Raw genomic sequence first — 19,740 nt, 5'->3', positions numbered from 1 at the left:
CCTGGTAGACCAAATTCTCTTCGGCATGCGTGATGACTTTTGTCCCTTTCTCAACTCAGCAGTTCACGCTCCAGGCGTATGTTCCCATTTCTCTTAACATATTATAAACACTGCACGCTATGCTCCGGGACCATCATGGATTTGCGGGCTCGTGTCTTCGCTCTCCTGGCTTCTGCCCATATCACGCGTCCGTTTCAACGATAAATCGGAATGTAAGGTCTCTGACCTCTTGCTCCCTCTCCACTCTCAGTTCAAGCACACACAGGACCACCTCGTAGTTGTCAGTCTCAAATAACTGCAGTGCATCCTCCTGAGCTTTGTTCGTAATAAGGAACGCGTGCCCATCTACGCAGCCCTTCTCGTAGGCCGACGCATCCACCAAAGCCTTGTACTTTCCGCCCCAAGTTGCGAGACGGCCACCGCGAACCTTTGCAGCTCGATAAACTGGCTCAATACCGAGAAGATTGTTCAGAACAGTAGGGTCCGCAAGGGTACCGTAGAAGAAGTACCAGACTGGGTACTGGTCCTGAGTCGGGAGTAGTCGTTGATCTGATTCGATCTGGGACTCAGAGTTTGGGCGGTGATGGGTCAAGGTGGCCTCGGATCCAAGGGTGGGATGCATCGATGTCGCGGAGAGTTCTTGTCCGCCTTTGCGCAGCGGATAAATGTGGGTTGAAAGGTTGACTCGATGTCGGACAGGTGACTGAGGAGGATTTTCTTGGTTGCTTCGTCAACCTTGCAAAAAGAGGCGGCAGAGCCGTCGTCGCCTGTGCCGCTGAAACTCAAGGGCAGCATGGAAGAAGCCCCGCAGATCATTTGAACGTCCTTGGGGCTGGAGAAAGGACCCGCTAGCTTAAGGAGTTAGATGCTAGACTTCTTCTTCCTCTTGGTCTGAGTGCTTTGCTCGACGTGCGATGTCTGGGTTTGCGAAAGGCTGCAAGAATACTCGTAAGACTCCTTGTCGTAGCCCTGAGATTCCTTCTCTGCGCGAACCATGTCCCAGTGGAGTTCGGAGACATGGACTCGTGCAAAGTTGGATCGATGATCCTGGATCTTCTATGCGGCACCAGAGTATGTGTAGCCGAAGAGAGACTGCCACCTCTTGATGTCGTCGTAGTCCGGTTCAGTGTTGTCCTATTGTGTCATAGCCATGGACTCAAGCTCGTGAAGAAGGTCCATGTTATCTGCTCGGTTAGTGCCATTTCTCAAGACGGAGTGACTCTGCTGATAAAGGAGTGTAGTGAGGCTTCAGATCAGCGGGACTGTAGGATGCTTGGTGAAGGTTTGCAGCTCCGCATGTGTGAGAGTTGGCGAGGATGGCTATTTGATGTATAGAGCTTTTTTTCGAGTGCTTCGGAAATACCTCTGTTATGTGGGTAGACAGAAAGGTTGATAATGGGCTGCGTAACTTACATGGCTTACACCATGTACCATGATGGGCAAACCAACACTAGTAGAACCAGTACCCTCTCAACCCTAACCTCTGCCAAGTTTTTACATGTCATTACTAACTTTCTTGAAGAGAAATGACAAAGTCGGTTCGGATATCGTACATAGTACTTACTGAGGTAATTACTCAAGGTAGATATCGTAACTATCGGGACTCCGGTAATGTCGACGTTTTTGATAAGACTGTTTTTGTCTAGCATAGGCATCTGACTGCGATTCGATGATCATGCTTTTTATTCGGTGGCATGATTGCACAACGGATGACATAAAACAATCCTCCATCGATGGCATCGGTCATCTGCCCGTCAATCAAGCTCATCACTACCATGATAGTTTCCAGCAAATGGTCAAGCGCCGCATTGTCCTGCTGACCACCATTTTCTTTCTTGAACTTTACAACTCAACCCCCCTCTCGTTACCCAGTGCACTATGCCTGTGGAATGAAATAAGCGCACCCTGGCATGGAGCAAGCTTGACACGCAGTGCTGTGTGCTTCGACATAAAATCGGTGCCATGCTCGGTTCTCCGGAGGTGTCGAGCATTGTTGATCCATTAATGAAATCAAGAGAGAAGACGCAGGACAACATGAATAAACGCGCTCCTGTTCCGCTTTTCTGAATTAAATCAGTGGCAGATTGTAACCATTTACGATCGATCCGGCACCGTTTCCCTGGAAATCATTAGCAAGCAGAGCAGCTAAGCCCCCAGTTACTCTCAATACGAGCCTCCAGCCATAACAGTTCTAGAAAAGAAGAAATCATAGAAGGATGATCACTGGGAGTTGGAAACAAACCCCCCTGGATCCCTCGTTTTGATTGACGTTAAATGCCTCTCACTACAAGCCCGTAGGTAACGCGCTATCGCTCTGCATGGCAAAAGTTGGTTTGACAAAAGCAAATTCCAGTTAGGCCGGTAACCCACCACCTCGTAACTCCAATTTCCTCTGGCGGGTGGCCTCCCGAGGCTCACTTATACGAGGCCCGATTCGGCTGGGGAAGCAAGGAGGTCTGAGTGCCAAGAGAAAATCGCTCATACACAAAAGGCCAACACAGGCACGGTCGGATTCGGTGGTGATGGACAACCATTACGTTAAAATTACCTACAAGCTACTGCTTCCCCATGGGAAGCGGGCGCAAAAAGACCCAGATAATCTCAACGTTGTTCCAATCGTCCGCCAAGCCTACGGAATGCACTCGCATCCGAAGGACCTGATCTGGCAACCCGGATATGAATGCACGCAGCAACAGGAAGTTCTTAATCCCTCAACCGAAACATCACATGGCTTTCGAGTCGGTGAGATTGCTTCTGTGCAATGTTGACACGAAACACGGTGCAATCAGTAATACTCATGGATCGTTTGTAGGACTGAAAAACCGCAGGATTTGTAGGACTTAAAAACCGCAGGACAGCAGGATTTTTGTTTGTCTCTGCTTGGATTCTGCTCATCCTGATATCCTCCCGCCGTTCAACTTCCTCGTCAATATATTCCTCATGACATCATCCGTATGAGCCCGACAAGCATTCCAGATGCCGCTGTCACAGATGCCTCAACCACCTGGGTGCCCGAGAAGCAGCCAGGTGCTGTCGCAGCAGCACTCTGTGTCGCTTTCGCACTCCTAGTTGGCCTCGTACTCTACCTCTTCGGATGGAAGAAGATCAGGAAGTTGAGGCATCCTCCGCCGCCTCCGCCGCCTCCTTCTCTGCATCTTACAACAGCGGGCAATCACCGCAGTCGACATGATTCCCCTGATGCCTCGACTTTGAGCCCCTATAGCTTGCCCCGGCTACCGAGAAAAGCCCGTATTGCAAAGCTGACTCGGGGAAAGCTCGAGTCGTTGGCAAAGGTCGCTGAGGCCAAGACGTGTCCTGTTTGCCTGGATGACTTTGTCGCTGGAAGTGTTGTCGGCCAGTTGCCGTGCGGCCATGTCTTCTGTTCGGCCTGCATCGAGCTTTGGCTCCTCAAGCACTCTTACACATGTCCCTTGTGGTACGTCTCCCTACCTGACACAATACAGCATACGCGACTACTAACCTATTCTATTTGACTATGGTTCAGCCGCTTCAATCTTGAAGCAGGCGAAGTGCACGCCAAACCACGAGAAAGGGGCGTGCAGTGATGGATCACGAGGCCACATCCAAGGGATGCTAATCCATCTAAGCATGCGACATATATCGGTAATATGGCAAATTACTCCTTTTGAAGCCTCGCAACTACTGTGGCTGTATTTCATGCTATAACTGTTGGACTCGGCATCTCATCATTCTCATATGATGCTACGAGGGGCGCCAGGTGCCGATAGGTACTGCATGAGAACGTTTCATGCGACAGTCCTGGAGGCATACTGTCATCGGAGTATCGTCAGTGTTTGCACCTTTACGCAAGTGGGGGATGGAGGTATAACAGTCGACGTAGCTGCAGTCTTTCCTGAAAGCTTTCAATCTAAGCATGACTGCCTGACTTGGTCTGTCAACGTGCCAATCGTGAATGTGGCAGATTTTGAGTACCCAAAGCATGCTCCAAAAAATACACAATCTTGAGCCACATGCTGACGCCCCCCAATGGCCAGCAATGAGACCTTCTGTCCTGAGTGGCGCAGCGCTCCAAGGATCACAAAACGCCCCATGATCACTCTCCTTTTGTCAACAGCTTGAAGCCCCAAAGCAGTATCAATCATTTGAAATACGGAGCATCAGTTTTCAATGAAGTATTGGAATGTAGTTGTCTACAGAGTTTGTAGATGACAAAATTGTTAGTATGTACTTGGGAGCGAGAGTGTCTTGGTCTGTCATCGGCTGATTACCAAATGACCCTCGTGACCAAGCCTGTCCATGTGATGATAACTAAACCAGCTGCTTTTCGTTGTGCTACATCAGTCCAGAAGTGATCGATTTGTCACACGTGAAGCCCCCGAAACAGGACTTATCTTGATCGACAGGCGCAATCCATGTCATATGTGAGACTCTTTCCCGACGCTGTGCCACTTTCAACGAGCTGCATCTAGGTACTGTGGCCCGTCACCTGTTGCTCATTATCCCTGGCATGTTTTATGTTTGGAAAATCGATCTCCAGGGGTTCCGGGTGATTGGTTCACCGGGCGACTTGTATCGAGGATTTAAGGATAGAATGCTGCCTTCTTTCTTTGCGACCCATTCCAGAACAGGTGACGGCAACATCCAATAGCCGCACGAAACAACCTGAATGAACATCACGACAGTTTGGGATTCAAGAATCTACCTCAACTCCAGCTAGATCCACTCACAACTCTTGCTCGGCCTGGCCTATCCTTCCAGCTATTTTTCGTCGACTTGAACGCCTCACCAACTAACAGTTGAGGGAGCCACATGTACGCTTAGATTCATCCCGATGTTGGCATCGTACATTACTTACCCTGACGGTTTCAAGGTTGAGTATCGAAACTGAAGTAGCCAGCCCACTCTTTCGCACGATGGACCACGAGAGCATGTCTGTGATCGTGCCATCACTAGATACCAGAGAAACAATGGACAGCGAGGCCACACTGGTTGCCGTCTCTGAGAGAGTACAGCCAGCCGCGAGAAATGAGCATTATCATCATCATCAATTTAGTTCCAACAGACACACCATTGGGCTGTTCAACTTTGCAAGAATTATGCTCAGGTTGACACTGCTCTGGGTGAATCTACTGCTTCTCCCCCTTTGCGGCTGGAACGCTGCAAGCTCAACGCTTTTTCTTGTCATACGAGGAGTCCCCCTGGGTCGACAAGTGGAAGCATTTCTTCGTTTATCTTATAATATGGCCAAAATGGAATTCAGTACCGCCGGACTAAACAGGTGATGTTGTTTTGGGTGGCAATTCTTGTACAAGTTCAATGGCGAAATGTTGGAACTCGGTCACAATGATTCAGACATTCACATTTAAGCGACCGGACACACTGGTCGCTAGGCGGCACACGGCACCCTGATTACATGCAATATCTTGAGGTGAAGTTTGCCAGAACGAAAAAGAATATATACACGAAAAGTTGCGAATAGATACATGTAGTTCGTTGCTTGTAGTTACAGTGTTGGGCAACGTCTGAGTGCCCGAAGAATTATACTAAGAAGAATGTCCCGAGCGATGGGAATAGACGTCTCAAATACTTCACTGAAGGTATTCGCCGACAAGCGCCAAGTCGATAATGGCTGCCAGCCCATATAAGGCAGCATCGTTCGTAGAAATCCACGATGCCTCATCGATAGGCGCCAACACATCACTGCCGTTAAAGTGCATAGTACTCCAAGGAGCAGTTTGTTTCAACCCATCAGTGTTGAAGAACTCATTCCAAGCACGAGCCGCGAGAGTCGCGTTGTTCGTGCGGTGGGCAGCGTACGCAGTAAGACGAGAGTGTCCCTGCTTGAGACTCGTGTTACCAAATCCCTTGCCGTACCGCGCCGTCTGCTCGGCGGCGCTGGCGCTGTAGTAGTAGCTATAGTCGTACCACGCCTGTTCGAAGCCTGCGGGAACATCATCGCCGGCATGCTCAATGAACTCGGCAACGACCTCCATGAGGCCGAAGACGGCAGACAAATGGGACACGGCGACGGTGCCATTGTTGTTGGGATCCGCGGGCGGGGGTCCGAGAGTGCCGTCGGCGAGGTTGTAGAGGCCAGAACCTGTGACGAAGCCATTCTTGAGCTTGGCGATGCTGGCAGCGGTGTTGGTGAGCTTCGTGCGAGCCTCTTCCCAGCGGGAGCCACGACGCTCCCACTCAAGAAGCCAGGAGGCGGCGAGGGAGGACCAGTCCGTGCCAAGACCAACAGCGACGGAGGAGTTGGGCGTTGGGACCCAGCCGTCGGTGCGGACCTTGCGGTTGGGGTCGAGGACACCGTAGGTCTTGTCCGTGTCGAGGATTTCCTCGATCAGCTCGCCGGTGCGCTCGTCGCCGCCCGTGACGAAGAAGAAGACCTTGCGGTACTGCGGCGTCGAGATACGTGCCTGCTTGGCGCTATCGCCCCAGTGCTGGACGCCGTGGCGGGTTCCGAGACCCTTGTACTTTCCGAGGTGGTAGACGTCGACTTCGCCCGTATGGCGGACCTGGGCCTCGGCGAAGCGGAAGACGTCTTCGCGGCCGGTGCGGAGGAAGTAGTTCCAGAAAAAGAGATCAGGGGAGAGCTCCGAGTTATCCCAGGCGTAGCCACCGATATCATAGCGCCACTGATGTCTGTCCGTGTCGTAGGCGTGGATGAAGTCACCGTGGTCCCAGAAGCCGTACCACTTGCGCTGCTCGACCTGACCTTCGTAGAACTTGAAGAGGAAGTCGAGGTGCTTTTCGATATCGGCGGCGAGGCCTGAGGGTGACTCGGCCGGAGGTGCCCAGTAGTTGCCAACGGCCTTGGTTTCGGCGAGGTATTCGGGTTCACCGAAGAGGACGGGAGGGTTGTTGGTGTGGTCGGTCAGGTCGGCGAGGAGGGTACGGTTGGGGGTCTGGTCGAAGCCGTAGAGGAAGATCTCGTTGGTTCGGGCAACGCCGTAGGGGTTGTTGAAGCCAGGCTCGTAGTCTTCGTAGGTAATTTCGAGAGCGTCGAGCTGCTCTGCGTAGGTCTCCTGACCGAGACCGTCGTGGTAGGGGCGGATATCCAGAGCGGGAGCCGAGGGGCTGTAGATCCAGATTGTAATCTCGCCCTTATCCGTAGCAGCGTTGGTGATGTCGATGCCGGTCGGGTAACGCTTCCAGAAGTTGCGCAGGCCAACAGCGAGACCACCTTTGGTGGCACCGCCGAGGTACGCCAGACCGCCCGAGCGAGTGCCGCCGGGGATGTTGACCCAACTCTGACCAGCCTTGGTGCGCTTCTTCAACGTGAAGCCATCAGGAGAGAGCTGGGTCAAGCTGAAGTCGCTCCAAGTAGGGATCCACTTGAGTCTGGTTGTGACTCTCTGGTCCCATGTAGCAGGATCGGCGAGCTCCACGCCCTCGAATTGATCGTTGCGGATGTCGACGCCGGGGTCTCTGCGGAGACCGGTGATGCCCTGCACGGCTTCACTCAGGAGACCTCCGTCGATGCCGGAGATTCTGACGTGACGGTTATACTGTTCCTCACCCTCGAGGGGAACCTCGAAGCGGATGCCAAGTCCAGAGATGAAGTCTTCCTCGGCGTTGCCATCGTAGATGACAGTATGTACGATGCGAACGGCCTCGGAGTTGTGGTAGAGGTAAAAGCGGAGGATGAAGGGAAGCCAGTCTTCGTGGCCACCGTCGCCGGAGTGCTTGCCACGGACGGTGACGAGGGCACGAGCAGTGTTATCCTTGCTGACAGTGACCTCTTCGATGTTGCTCTCGAAGTTGAAGTAGTTTATGGCAGATTGGCCCTTCAACTCCGCCTGGTCCTCCACACCGGATTGAGAGTGCAGCACCAGCTTTCCGTTCTGGCCGATAGTCTTGCCAGATGCAGTCTTAATCTCGCCAACGACGACATTACCCGATTTGGGGAACGTGATGGCAAGTTTGCCAGTATCGACACTAACGGCATCAGATGAGTCGGTGACGGCCAGGCCGCTAGACTGCTGCCGTCTGGCACGAGAGAAGCGCGTCGTCGAGTTGGACGACGAAGATGCGCTGACTGTGTACTCGTCCAGGATCGTGTCGGATTCGGGGATCGCGTGGCCGGTCCATTTGATGGAGCCGTCAGACCAGTATGCCGTCACCCAGGTCTGCAGCAAACCGCCGCCTGAGAGGGAGAACTCGGTCGAGTTGGGGAAGTACTTGCTGCGGGCCCAGGGCAGGCCGAATGTCGTACCGGCGGTGTAAGAGGGAGTGCTGCCGAGCCATTTGACGGTGGCGCTATCGCTGGTGCTGTTGTCGAAGCGTTGCGCGCTGGCCGGGCCCATGAGGCCGGCGAGGGCAACGAGACCAAGAGCGAGCCGAGACATTCTTGGAAGAACAAAGAGTGAGGAACTCAAGACGTCTGACCGTGCACCGTTACAACAGCTGCGAAAAGAAAGGCGGCGACGGTGATGCTCTAATAAGAGCCCAAGACATCTTCGGTGCAACGGAAAGCGAAAGCAATTCTCATCAAGTCGACCGCGCGATCCGCCGAGTCTTGGCTCGCAGCACAGCCTGTGGATGGCATCATCCGACGCGATGATCTTGAGTCGTGGGAGTGGACGGATGAATGCCTTCAGACTTGGCCCGACGCGATCTCAGCGCGCATGATGCCATCCGTTCGCTCCATCTTTCTCGGGGAGTCGCCCGCAATCGAGGGGGATGCTACGCTGCTGGTGGCCGCTAGATCTGCAGGTTAGATGAGGCCAAGGGAGTCCCCTCTTTCTCTTGACTTGGGTCGCGGAGCGTCATACCTGCAAGAGAATAAAAGAGCCATATGAAGCTCTGTGCCGATCTAGCTTCAAAGAGCTGCAAAATGGAAGGGGAAGCTCTCAACTTCGGTGCAATTGCACCGATGGCGGAGGAAAGGAACCGGCGAAAGGGTCCAACTTTGAGGTGTCCAGGGGCACTTTGTCACCTCCCAGACGGGGCAATTGGGCCGGGATGCAGGTCCCGCACATGTTCCACCGAGAGACCGAAGAATTCCAAGACTTTTGCCCAAGGATTCCCAACTGCGATCCAATGGGGAAGAGCCGAGAAGGATGCGGGGTAAACGGCTTCTGGTGCTTGATGGTGAAAGAGGTTGAAGAAGCGAGATTAGACTTTGGGATATGCATATTCGTAAGGTGATGAATGCAGGGGGAGCTCGTTGTGGGAGGAAGCTAAGGTTATTAAGCCTTATTGCAACCTCGAGCACGCAATATTGTCATCTCATGTCGAATGGAGTAATTGGGGCCGCTGTCAACGTTTTCTAGAGCATATTCCCCTTCGCATTCGCAGCAACGAATGACTAACCAAGCCGCAGCAAGATTCGCGACCTGACGGTTACAGGGACATGGACGCAGGAACGTACCAGACTGCCGGAAAGAGACATGGGGCCGGAATGCCACCGAAATCATCATGAATTGCGCGGAGGCTGCACGAAGTTTCGTGATGTAGGCTTGTATCTAGCTCGTTAGATCCATCTCTTGAGACCACTTCTTATCAAAGACGAAATGTTCAATTTCGAAGAGGTGATCAGGTTCTGCAGCTGTGAAAGAAGTTCATCACCTCATCTCCATCACATGCCTCCTCCACGGCCTCTGCTACATCGGTCGCAGCACAGGCGGTTTAAGTCAAATCACGACATGTAGAACCATGTTGTTGATATTCGAAGACAGCTTCAAGATCAATGATAGCTGTTTCATTGTCATTAATTCATGTTCACCGAAGCCCGGCCACCAAGACTCGCTGCATGTAGCCAACTAACCATGCACTGCCGTCACGATCGGTTTGACCCGCCCGCCCATGCCGCGCCTTCGGCTTTCGGGATGACACCTTAATCTTTGCAGTGTAAGGCAAGGATACGATGATAAGAAATCGCGTCTTTATACCCTAGACCCATGGACAGTGATTTAAATACGGCGGACCGCTCGGAGCTGGCCTGATCACACAGGAGCGAGGCGAATCGCGGCTGATCTTCGAGGTTTACATGCGCCTTGAAGTTGTACATCAAATCTATCAAGACGATTATAACCTACCACATGTTTTGCTTGAGGTGAAGAAAGGTAGATCTAGCCGGGATATTGGACCGAGAAACGAGGTCTTCGAGGCACATGTGCAAGAAGCTATTCTTGAGCCCAGGTGAGAACTACGAGACCTATCCGATGGTCGATTATCAAAAGTTCTCCAATCTCCCGCATTCTTCATATGCATTGCGTTCTCCCCTGAATAGACTCTGGTCCGTTGTCCACGACGTTGTATACCCAGGACAAAAGTCAATTGGTGGTATTGGGTACCAAAATGAATAGGCATAGCCCAAGTCATAGCTACGTTAGTTCCGCAAACGACATGTCGACAAGTATAAAGACGTTACACCTAAAAGTGATTTACAGCAAAGTCAGAGATTTAAAAAGCGCGTTATCGAGGGAGAAACTTGGTTCCCCGCTGGCTTCCAGTTTGCTACCTTCAAGGGAAGCTTTGGCGCTACAGTCTGTCAACAACTTCGGTTTCGTGGTGTAGTTGGTTATCACGTCAGTCTAACACACTGAAGGTCTCCGGTTCAAGTCCGGGCGAAATCATGTCCTTTTGCTTTTCGACGCAATTCACTTCACGATGCCAATTCTATCATTTTTGATGTTTTTGGAGCAATTCCAGATGTCGTTGAGCAAATTCCTTTCAAGGTTCAGCCACCCGCGATTTAGGTTTTTGACAGTTTTTGTTGGAGCCAAGGCCCGACAAGCCATTTCCGTGCCACACCGGATGCTCACCATTGAAGAAAAGGGTAATCTTTTAGCTATTATTTTCATATTGCTAATTCAACTAACTAGGTACTAAGGTTCCGATGCAATCAATCCGCGCTCGTAGTTTTCCAAACATGACAGATCCCTGTAATTCTCACGTCTCTCAGCCTCATGCCGTCGTCTTCTTTGCATCATCGCCGCCATCGGCCATCTCCAGCTGGCCGGTCGCAGCCGCTGCTCGTGCGACCTCGCTGCCAGCTGCCTCAGCTTCTGTGGCCGACCGACCCTCAACCTGTCCATCACCAGCGACCTCCGCTTCAGGCTTCTTGTCGCTATCGTTCTTAACAGTCTCTTTCGAATCAGCAGCCGGCGCCTGGGACGACGCCGACTTTCTGAAGATATTTACGCTTGGCAGCGACCAGCCCTTCTTCTTGCTGTCGTCAGCGGTGGGCTCGGCAGGTTGAGACTCGAGTTGGCCAGCAGCCGCTGCCGCTTGAGCAGTCTCGTTGCCGACAGCGTCACTTGCAGTCTCTTGATCTTCCTTCTTGTTGTCGGCGACGGCCGTCTCTGGCTTTGCAACATCTCCCGTCTTGGCGACATCCCCGACGGCTTCGTTCGCCTTCTCGGTCTCTGGCTTCTCCCCGTCAGCCGGCACTTGCGAGGGCGTTGCCTTTCTGAAAATGTTGACACTCGGCAGCGATGCCTGGCCCAAGGATGAGACCGAGGTGGGAACCTTGGGCATATTCGGCATGTTGGGCATGTTCGGCATGTTGGGCATACCTGGCATACTGGGCATACCAGGAAGCCATCCCTTGACGCCTGTACCTGTTGACTGCGCGATGCGGAAGAGATGCTGCATGTACGTCCGCTTCTCCTCGTTAGTCATGTTCTCCGGGTTGATATCGCCCACCAAATCTCCCTCACCGTCGGCGGGGAGTGGCACGAGCGAAGCAGCGGCGGCGATGTCAATCGGTGACTCGTCGGGTATTCCATCATCCGTCGACTTTGACGCTTCCTTCTCGTTGAACTTTTCGTCAATCTTGTCGTCCGAGTTTTCTGCTGGTGCTTCGGTGTTCGAAATAGCTTTCTCCAATGTTTCCTCAACCTCGGCATCCTCCGCAACCTCCTCGGGCGGCGTCTCGCGGAACTTGGCATCATCGACAACAGGCTCCTCGCTCTTGAACCACTCAATCACCAAGTCGGCCGCATTCTCTGTCATCTTCTCGTACCCCTTGTGCTTCGCAGGCTGGAACATGGCCATATGCGCAGCCACCTCGTCGTCAACCTCTGGCAGAACCTGTCGCGAGAAGAGCGATGAAGCAGGATGACTCTCCTCCGGTACGGCGCAGAACGTCCGCTCGGGGACAAAGTAACCACCCTGCCAGTACCCGTTCTCGCCCAGCGACGCATAAAAGTCGTGAATGCCGACACCCTTGAGCGCACCCATCCGCTCGAGGCGGCGGTTGAGTTCTTTCTGCTTCATGAGCGCGCCAACGAAAGTGAAGTGGTCCGAGAGCCAGGCAAAGGATTGGCCGACGTTGCCGCGGTTGATATACGCCAGCCCCTGGCCGAGAGCATCGACGCTCTGCTGGTACCCTTCCTTGACGGAGTTCTTGTTGAGGCCCTTGAGGCTCTTCATGATGGCCTCGCGGTTGACATAGGCGGCGACGCCGCCGGCAGCGATGGCGCCCACAGTGCCTGTTCTCACGGCGACGAGCTGCCATGTCTTCCAACCTGGGTTTCGGGTGGCCGTAGTCGTCACGGCAGAAGTTGCGGCGCGGCGGGTTCCTAGGCGGGCGAGGGTAGAGGGCGCGGCGGCCGAGAGAGCCGTCATGACGTTAAAGACGCTGCTGACTTTTTGGTAGTTTGAGAAGCCGCCATAGACGAACATGGAGCGGGCGAGGCCGTTGTAGGGGGTGTCGAAGGTGAGGATGCCCTGGATGAGGGGGAAGATTGGGTCATCTTCGGATGGGTTAGACTGCGCCCGCTCGTTGATGGCTAGGAAGAGCGAATCTGCGGCGACGAATCCTCTGAGGTGTGTTAGGCTTGGATCACTTGAGCGTGCAGATTTGCAAGACTGCCTACCCCATAGAATGAGCGACGAGAACGACTCCGACTTCTCTGTCCTTGGGTGGCCAAGGTTTCTCGACGCTGGCCTTTCTTACATCCATGACCCTCTCCTTCAGCCTACATGGTGTTAGCATGCTTCAGGGTAATGACTACTGCGAGTGGTAAGTAGACTGACCATGCGAGAAACGCCTCGGTGGCCTGCGCCAGCTCGCCTTTGGTCTCATACTGAGGGTACACGATGGACTCGACGCGATGGTCTCGGAGTTGCTTGGTGACTGATCGCTTCAGGTCCTACATCGCAAGCATCAGTATAGAAGAAATGGGCGCGTGGTGTCGAAGTAGTCTCACATCTGGAAAGTCGTGAAATGTGTCTTCGTTCCCCTTGTGAAATTTGTACTTGTTAGCTGCTTGCTGTGCCGGCGCATCGATGGCTTGCTGTTGTTGTTGACTACTCACTTTGAAGCCATGGATGAAACACAGAAGCAGTGTCCGAGGCATGATGGTCTGATGATGTGCTCCCTTCTCTAGATACGGTGATAGGGACTCAGGAAAGAATTAGGTATCTCGAATAGGTAAAATCTGACAGAAAGAGGGTAGAATAATGCTAGGTATTTCGCAGGTAAAGGGTATCATGAAGGAGAACACATTCGTGGCAGCCAAGAAAGGACGGCCGGTGCTCATGAGAGTAATATCCCGCATCTTCCCACCCCTCCCTCCCACTCTCCTTCTGCATTTCTCGTCCTCTTACACCACCAAGGCAGATGAATGAACCAACCAGACACTCCATGCAGAGCAGTGACGATTGACTGAGCGGTTCGTGCATGTGCAACTGCCTTCCCTCAGTTCAATTTGTTCCAGGTTTTTCCCAGCCACACCTTCTCCGCTGTGAAGCTGCGAAAGTTGCGTGGGCGCGTGGCGAGTGCGTCGCTGCTGTGAGCCAATGGCACATGGCGCAACTTCGGCCAAGACGTCACCGACGACGTCATGTTGCCGCACCTCGAACTTTTGGCGTCGGGGCCTCTCATCTCACTCTTCACTCACAGCTCACTCACACACTCACTTACACTCTGTGCCTCTCTCTCAGCCACTCACTCACGGTTTACTCACTCACTTCACCCTCTCAGCTTGGGTCTGGGCCCTTTCTCACCCACATCAACCCTTCCATCCCAGTCCATGTCAACACCCAGACTGTCAAATCAAAATCCTGTGATAGATACTCACCTGCCATTTTCCGTAAGGTGCGGCACGTCACAACAAAAGTCAAATAGACGAGCCCGATGCAGATCTGTAGAACTGGGTGACCCCCAGGTGGGATTGGCTGATCCTCCTCCACGTGCGATCCAAGATCTTCAGCTCACGATCGCAACGATGCATGAACCCCCGGTCTGTCAAGTTGAAGGATTTCCAAGATTCGCTCGCATGGAATCTTTTGCATTTGATGGGTTCCAAAAATCTGGTTCTGATATGATCCACCCCTATGACCTACAATCTCAAACCCCATCACTGCCATCCCATATCCACCATCCCTCACTTCGCTGCCGCGGTCTTGTTCTTCAGGTACCCAAACGACAACGTCGGATCAAACTTCCCAATCACCGTCTCGTTCGCCGCAGAGCCATAATCCCACACGGTATAAAAGTTCCTCAACAACGGCGTCCCAATCAACACGAACCCAGACTGCGCGCCATCCTCAAACGGAGGCCAGCACGCGTCATCCCGGTACGCAAACCCTGGTCGCGCCAGCTGATCGCCCGGGATCTCAATCGTCTGCGGGTACCGGTAGTCACCGAAAGTAAACTTGAACGACCACGACGAGTTGAACTCGCTGCAGAGCGGGATGTGCTCGCCCTTGAGGATCTTCGTGTAGTTCATCCCGATGGACTCGTACACGGCCAGGTTCTGCTTCGTCGGGAGGGTAATGGACCCCGCGCCCGTGTCGAAGACGACGCGCGCCTGGTCGAAATCCGTCTCCGTCTCGATGACGCTGCCGTTGCTCGTCGTCCGAGTGCCGTTGACCTTGAGGATCGTAGACCGCCAGACATCGTAAGTGCCGTCCACGCGGGTGATAGGGATCGTGACGAGGTCGCCCTCGACGTACTCGTGCTCGCGAGAGCCACCGATCGTCAGGACGCCGTCGCCGGGCACGCCGCTCGTGTTCTTGGCCTCGGTACCGTAGTAGATTCCAAACTTTGCCGCGTCGAGGCGGTTCTCCGCCATGAGGGTCTCGACGACGGTGTTGGCACCGCCGTCGATGATGGAGCTGAAGCCGAGACCCATGAAGCCGTCAGCGGCGAGCGCGGCCCAATTGCTCTCGTTTGCGGCGATGAAGGACTGGTCCCAGGTGAAGTTGCCGATGGTCCATTTCTCGGCAACCGTGGGGCCGGCGACGTCGCCTCCGAGGTAGGGGATCACGGCGCTTTCGCCCGTGTAGTGGCCGCTGGTTGAGGCGTTGATGCTGTAGCCCGTCCGATCGTATCTGCCAATCTATGTATTAGTGACCCTGAAGGATGATCTTGCTCAGGAGATTTGGTTCGAGAGACGCACCCGCTACCGTTGTTGCAGTTTCCCTTGGCGAGGCACTGGCTGTCGGTCGCCCACGAAGAGGAGCTTCCCGTATCGAAGAGGAGACGGAATGTCTTGGCTGGCGTTCCGATGCCGAACTCGACAACTTTCTATGATGCATGTGTTACTACGTATTCTCGTTATCAAAGGCTGTAGATGGAACTCACGTAGCCATTGTCGACAATAATGCCCAGATCAAGCACAGCCGCAGTCGCAACTGACGCGACCGCCGCCGCCGAGAACAAACGAGTGACGGGCGACATGGTATCAATGATCTCAAAACTGACGTATCCAAACGATTGACAAGATCTATAGCGAGAAAGAGGATCAACAGATCAGACGAACGGGCCGGCGGGATGGGCATGCCATCTTTAACAGTAGAGCTTATTTACTTAATGTGCCCATCGTCCTGCATTATGGCGATCATATGCAACCTCGTAAAGGGCGGATGCTGCAGGGAGTCTCAGTGGGGAAGGTCAATCTCGACAATGCCGGGTTTCCCTCCACAATCAAGTTGTCAACCCGTCCCACGCCCATCTCTGTGCCGGACAAGTCAACAACCCGCTCGCCGTGGGGCGACCTGCTGCTATTTTCGTTCATTTGGTCGTGTTGCTCCGCCTTCCGCCGTTAATCTAGTTCTCCGGCGCCGTTGAACGGGGCGGCGTGGCTGCTAGCAGTTGACCTATCGTATCCGTATTGTAGAGGCCGAGGTGTGCTGAGACTACGAGGAGATCGGCAGCTGAGCCGAATACAGCGAGACACTTGTTAGAGTCTTTACCTGCTCCGTATCTTCGATTCCCATCTTCATGTCCTTCTTCAGCCCTACCTCTGCTGGTCAACCGCCTGACGTTAGTTGGGGGGCTGATCCGAGAGACTCCTGACTCGAAGCCGTAGTTCATCCCGTTTGTGCACGACCTAAATTAGGTAGGCAATTACACTTGTTTGCGTTCTATGGCAGCCCCTGTCATGCGTCTGCTCACTCTGTTAACCTTTACAGCCCATTTATTTGGCTCTTCCCAGGTCCAACGCCCCGAGCAAGGCAATTCATCAGCGAGTGCGAGTGCAACCTACCAAACTCTCGGTACACGATGATCACTGATTGAATGTCTCTGAGGCTGTGCGGCTTCTTAACGTTCTTTGAATGAGATTCCCTTCACCTAGTCTGTTGTTAGACCTTTATGTACACCAAACTTGAACATCTTCACAGTGCCTTCACAACAACCTCAACCCCCTCAAGACCCGCACCGGAAGCCGTGATGGTGATATCTCCAGCAATACCCTCATCAGACCTCACAATAGCCAACACAAGACCGTTGTACGCCTTGCGGACCAACGACGGGAACGCAACCAAGTCCGCCGGGTCACCGTTGTCAGTTGCAACAATCTCACCAGGTCCGCTCACGGAAAAGGTAATCTCATCGTCCGCGAACCTCACCACATCGCCATTCGCATCCAACACCTCGACAGTAACAAACGACAAGTCCACGCCGTCGGCCTTGATCGTCGTACGGTCCGCAGACCCGCGAAGCTTCGCCGACGCCCCGACCGTTCGCACCGTTGTCTCGGCCCACTCCGCGCCGTCTTTATACGTCGCGACCCGGATCTCACCGGGCTCATACACGACATCGTCCCATCGGAACCGGTACGTCAGCTCCGCGCGCGTCTGCCTACCCTGCGAGACCCCGTTTACAAACAACTCGGCCTCGTCCGCCGACGTGAAAACATGCACGGGGGTGACCTCGCCGACGCGGTCCTCAGGCCAGTTCCAGTGCGGCAGCACATGCGCAAACTTGACATCAGGCCTCCAGCGCGCCTGATACAGGAAGAAGCGGTCCTTCTTGAAGCCAGCGAGATCGATGATGCCCGAGTAGGAACTGCGCGCGGTGTAGTACGGCGTCGGCTCGCCGAGGTAATCCCAGCCCGTCCAGACGAACTCGCCCGCCACAAAGGGGTGCGTGTCCTGCGCCTTGAAGACCTTGTCGGGCGAGGAGCCAAAATTGGCCGAGTAGAGCTCGTACGCGCTGACCTGCTGCGAGGTGGAGTTTCCTCCGGAGGTGTCGTTGACGGGGGCGCCCGTGTCGCCCGTCACGGGGAACATGTAGGTCCCGCGCGTGCTGAGCGCCGAGGCCGTCTCGCTGCTAAGGATCATCTTGTCCGGGAAGGCCTCGTGGAAGTCGGCGTACAAGGGGTGTGTTCTCACGCCCGGGAGGAAGGAGTAGTTTGGTGTGTCGCGGATGCCTTCGCCCTGGTAGTTTAAGCTGAGGACGTCCATGGCGGTAGGGAAGGACATGTTTGGCTTGGCAAAGTTCATCGACGCTGTCGAGGGCCGGGTGGGATCTTCCTCGCCCACGATGCCGTGCAGCTCAAGCGCGGGGACGGTGCCTGGGTCGCCAATCTGCTGCTCTGAGACCTCGTTGCCGAAACTCCACATGATGACGGAGGCGTGGTTCCGATCACGGCGCATCATGGCACGTAGGTCTGCCTCGTGCCAGTCCTCGAAGATGAGGTGGAAGTCGTTTGCGGTCTTGTTGCGGTACCACGAGTCAAACACCTCATCCATGACCAGGAACCCGCGACTGTCTGTCAATTCGAGCAGTTCGGGCGCGGGAGGGTTGTGAGACATGCGAATGGCGTTGCAGCCGAGTTCCTCGAGGACCTCGAGCTGGCGCTCGGCGGCACGGGTGTTGAAGGCTGCGCCGATGGCGCCGAGGTCGTGGTGGTTGTTCACGCCCTGAATGAGGACGTGTTCGCCGTTGACGAGGAGGCCGCGGTTCGCGTCGTAGGTCACGGTGCGGATGCCGAAGCGAGTTTCGTAGGTATCGACGACGGCGCCGGCGACGGTGACTGTCGTGACGGCGACGTAGCGGTTCGGTTTCTGGGTCGGTGGTGGGCCCCAGAGGAGGGGGGATGTGACGGTCGTTGAGCCATTGACTTGTGCTTTGCTGCCAGCCGTGACAGAGGTTGATGAGCTGGAGAACTCGGCTACCTTGGCTCCCGGCTTGTCTGTCGAAGCGTCGAGGAGGTGGATTTCGGTGGAGACTTCGACATCCTGGTCGGAATCGCCCTTGTTCTCGACATCAACTACCAAGTCCACGGTAGCAGACTCGGAGGAGACGTCCTTTGTGACGATGTAGGTTCCCCATTGCGCGACGTGGACCGGGCTGACCTTTGTCAACCACACGTTGCGGTAGATGCCACCTCCAGGGTACCAGCGTGCCGAGTCTGGGGGGTTGTCCAGTCGGATGGCGAGAACGTTGTCTTGTCCAGTCTTGAGGTGCGCCGTGAGATCGAGGCGGAACGAGTTGTACGGGTAAGGCCAGCCACCGATCAGGTAGCCATTGAGCCACACCATCGCGTAGGACATGGCTCCATCCACATCGAGGAAGATGGACTTGCCCTCATCCTCAGGGGTGACCGTCAATGATCGACGGTACCAACCCACGCCATGCACAGGCAAGCGGCCCATTCCACCACCAATGATGGGATTCTCCTCGGTATAGAACGGGCCTGCGATAGCCCAATCGTGAGGCAGATTGACACTCTCCCACGAAGCATCGTCAAAGCTCGCTGATGCATACGAGACATTGCGCGAGGGCTCGCTACCGGGGCGCTGGTAGTGCTTAGCCGGGTCGTTGATGAAGTCGTTGGCAGACGGCAGGATCCACGGCTTGAGCGCAAAGGTGTCGGTCAAGTTCACGAGGTCCGGGCGCTGATCGTAGATGAGGCCGTCCGGGTTGAACTCTGAGCGCCAGAAGCGCCATCCCTTGTTGATGCTCACGCGCTCGCGTCCGTCAGTGGTCGGCGTGGACGAGTTCTGTCGCGGCTGGATGGTGAGGGCATTCGCGGGGCTGAGAATGAGCAGCAGCAGGCTCAAGAGAGTCAGCCCGAAGGCTCGCGTCGGCAACGAGGACCGTCGTGAAGTCGTCATCATCTTGGGAGGTGATTTTGAAGTGACTGTGACCTTACAATACGATCATGACGCGCCTTACCTTGGAGTCTTATATGGCGGGTCATGATGTGGTCTTCAACGTTTGTATCCCATCGGCCAAGCTAGGAAACTTTTCCTTGACGTATTTCCGCCCCATTATTCGGCGACGGATTCCTAAAAGACTCCACGAAGAGACCGCGAAACCCTCGCACCGGTCCATCGTCCCTCGGCTTTCCTTGACTATTGTTGATGGGGAATCACCGAACCATGGGGTCCAATTTCGGGTGAAAAGCCTCCAGGGCCTCCGCACCCCGCGTTTCTCCGCACGGTAGTACGACGATACAGGGGTCCGGGGCGCTCATCGACGGCAATTCCACGATGCATTTAGCCTGAATTTCTGCTTGGATGTGGTCATTGGGCCGCCTGTGACCGTTAGGAGGGGGCCGAGGG

General features: G+C 54.5%; 8 protein-coding genes across 8 annotated transcripts; 2 read left to right on the top strand and 6 right to left on the bottom strand.

Moving 5' to 3' along the window:
* Positions 1-181: 181 nt before the first annotated feature.
* CPAR01_12769 (uncharacterized protein) lies at positions 182-622 on the bottom strand (the record flags this gene model as incomplete). Its single annotated transcript, XM_060497024.1, has 1 exon — positions 182-622. One exon carries the CDS (start codon positions 620-622, stop codon positions 182-184), a length of 441 nt encoding a protein of 146 aa, XP_060344557.1.
* A 239-nt stretch (positions 623-861) lies between these two features.
* Positions 862-1,434, bottom strand: CPAR01_12768 (uncharacterized protein; the record flags this gene model as incomplete). The annotated part of the gene is made up of 2 exons (XM_060497023.1): positions 862-1,056; positions 1,414-1,434. 2 exons carry the CDS (start codon positions 1,432-1,434, stop codon positions 862-864), a joined length of 216 nt encoding a protein of 71 aa, XP_060344556.1.
* A 1,520-nt stretch (positions 1,435-2,954) lies between these two features.
* On the top strand, positions 2,955-3,566 carry CPAR01_12767 (uncharacterized protein; the record flags this gene model as incomplete). Its single annotated transcript, XM_060497022.1, has 2 exons — positions 2,955-3,436; positions 3,506-3,566. 2 exons carry the CDS (start codon positions 2,955-2,957, stop codon positions 3,564-3,566), a joined length of 543 nt encoding a protein of 180 aa, XP_060344555.1.
* A 1,344-nt stretch (positions 3,567-4,910) lies between these two features.
* CPAR01_12766 (uncharacterized protein) lies at positions 4,911-5,264 on the top strand (the record flags this gene model as incomplete). The annotated part of the gene is made up of 1 exon (XM_060497021.1): positions 4,911-5,264. The coding sequence occupies one exon, from the start codon at positions 4,911-4,913 to the stop codon at positions 5,262-5,264; it is 354 nt and encodes a 117-aa protein (XP_060344554.1).
* Positions 5,265-5,570: 306 nt separating this feature from the next.
* On the bottom strand, positions 5,571-8,336 carry CPAR01_12765 (uncharacterized protein; the record flags this gene model as incomplete). The annotated part of the gene is made up of 1 exon (XM_060497020.1): positions 5,571-8,336. One exon carries the CDS (start codon positions 8,334-8,336, stop codon positions 5,571-5,573), a length of 2,766 nt encoding a protein of 921 aa, XP_060344553.1.
* Positions 8,337-10,899: 2,563 nt separating this feature from the next.
* On the bottom strand, positions 10,900-13,298 carry CPAR01_12764 (uncharacterized protein; the record flags this gene model as incomplete). Its single annotated transcript, XM_060497019.1, has 4 exons — positions 10,900-12,760; positions 12,816-12,917; positions 12,976-13,091; positions 13,149-13,298. 4 exons carry the CDS (start codon positions 13,296-13,298, stop codon positions 10,900-10,902), a joined length of 2,229 nt encoding a protein of 742 aa, XP_060344552.1.
* Positions 13,299-14,327: 1,029 nt separating this feature from the next.
* CPAR01_12763 (uncharacterized protein) lies at positions 14,328-15,625 on the bottom strand (the record flags this gene model as incomplete). The annotated part of the gene is made up of 3 exons (XM_060497018.1): positions 14,328-15,276; positions 15,345-15,472; positions 15,530-15,625. 3 exons carry the CDS (start codon positions 15,623-15,625, stop codon positions 14,328-14,330), a joined length of 1,173 nt encoding a protein of 390 aa, XP_060344551.1.
* A 938-nt stretch (positions 15,626-16,563) lies between these two features.
* CPAR01_12762 (beta-galactosidase) lies at positions 16,564-19,293 on the bottom strand (the record flags this gene model as incomplete). The annotated part of the gene is made up of 1 exon (XM_060497017.1): positions 16,564-19,293. One exon carries the CDS (start codon positions 19,291-19,293, stop codon positions 16,564-16,566), a length of 2,730 nt encoding a protein of 909 aa, XP_060344550.1.
* Between the last annotated feature and the right edge of the window lie 447 nt (positions 19,294-19,740).

The sequence above is a fragment of the Colletotrichum paranaense genome (genome assembly GCF_030867605.1).
Source record: "Colletotrichum paranaense strain IMI 384185 chromosome Unknown Scaffold_11.1, whole genome shotgun sequence".
NCBI lineage: Eukaryota > Fungi > Ascomycota > Sordariomycetes > Glomerellales > Glomerellaceae > Colletotrichum > Colletotrichum paranaense.
The sequence above is the reverse complement of the archived record's forward strand: the minus strand, read 5'-3'. Positions and strand labels throughout refer to the sequence as shown.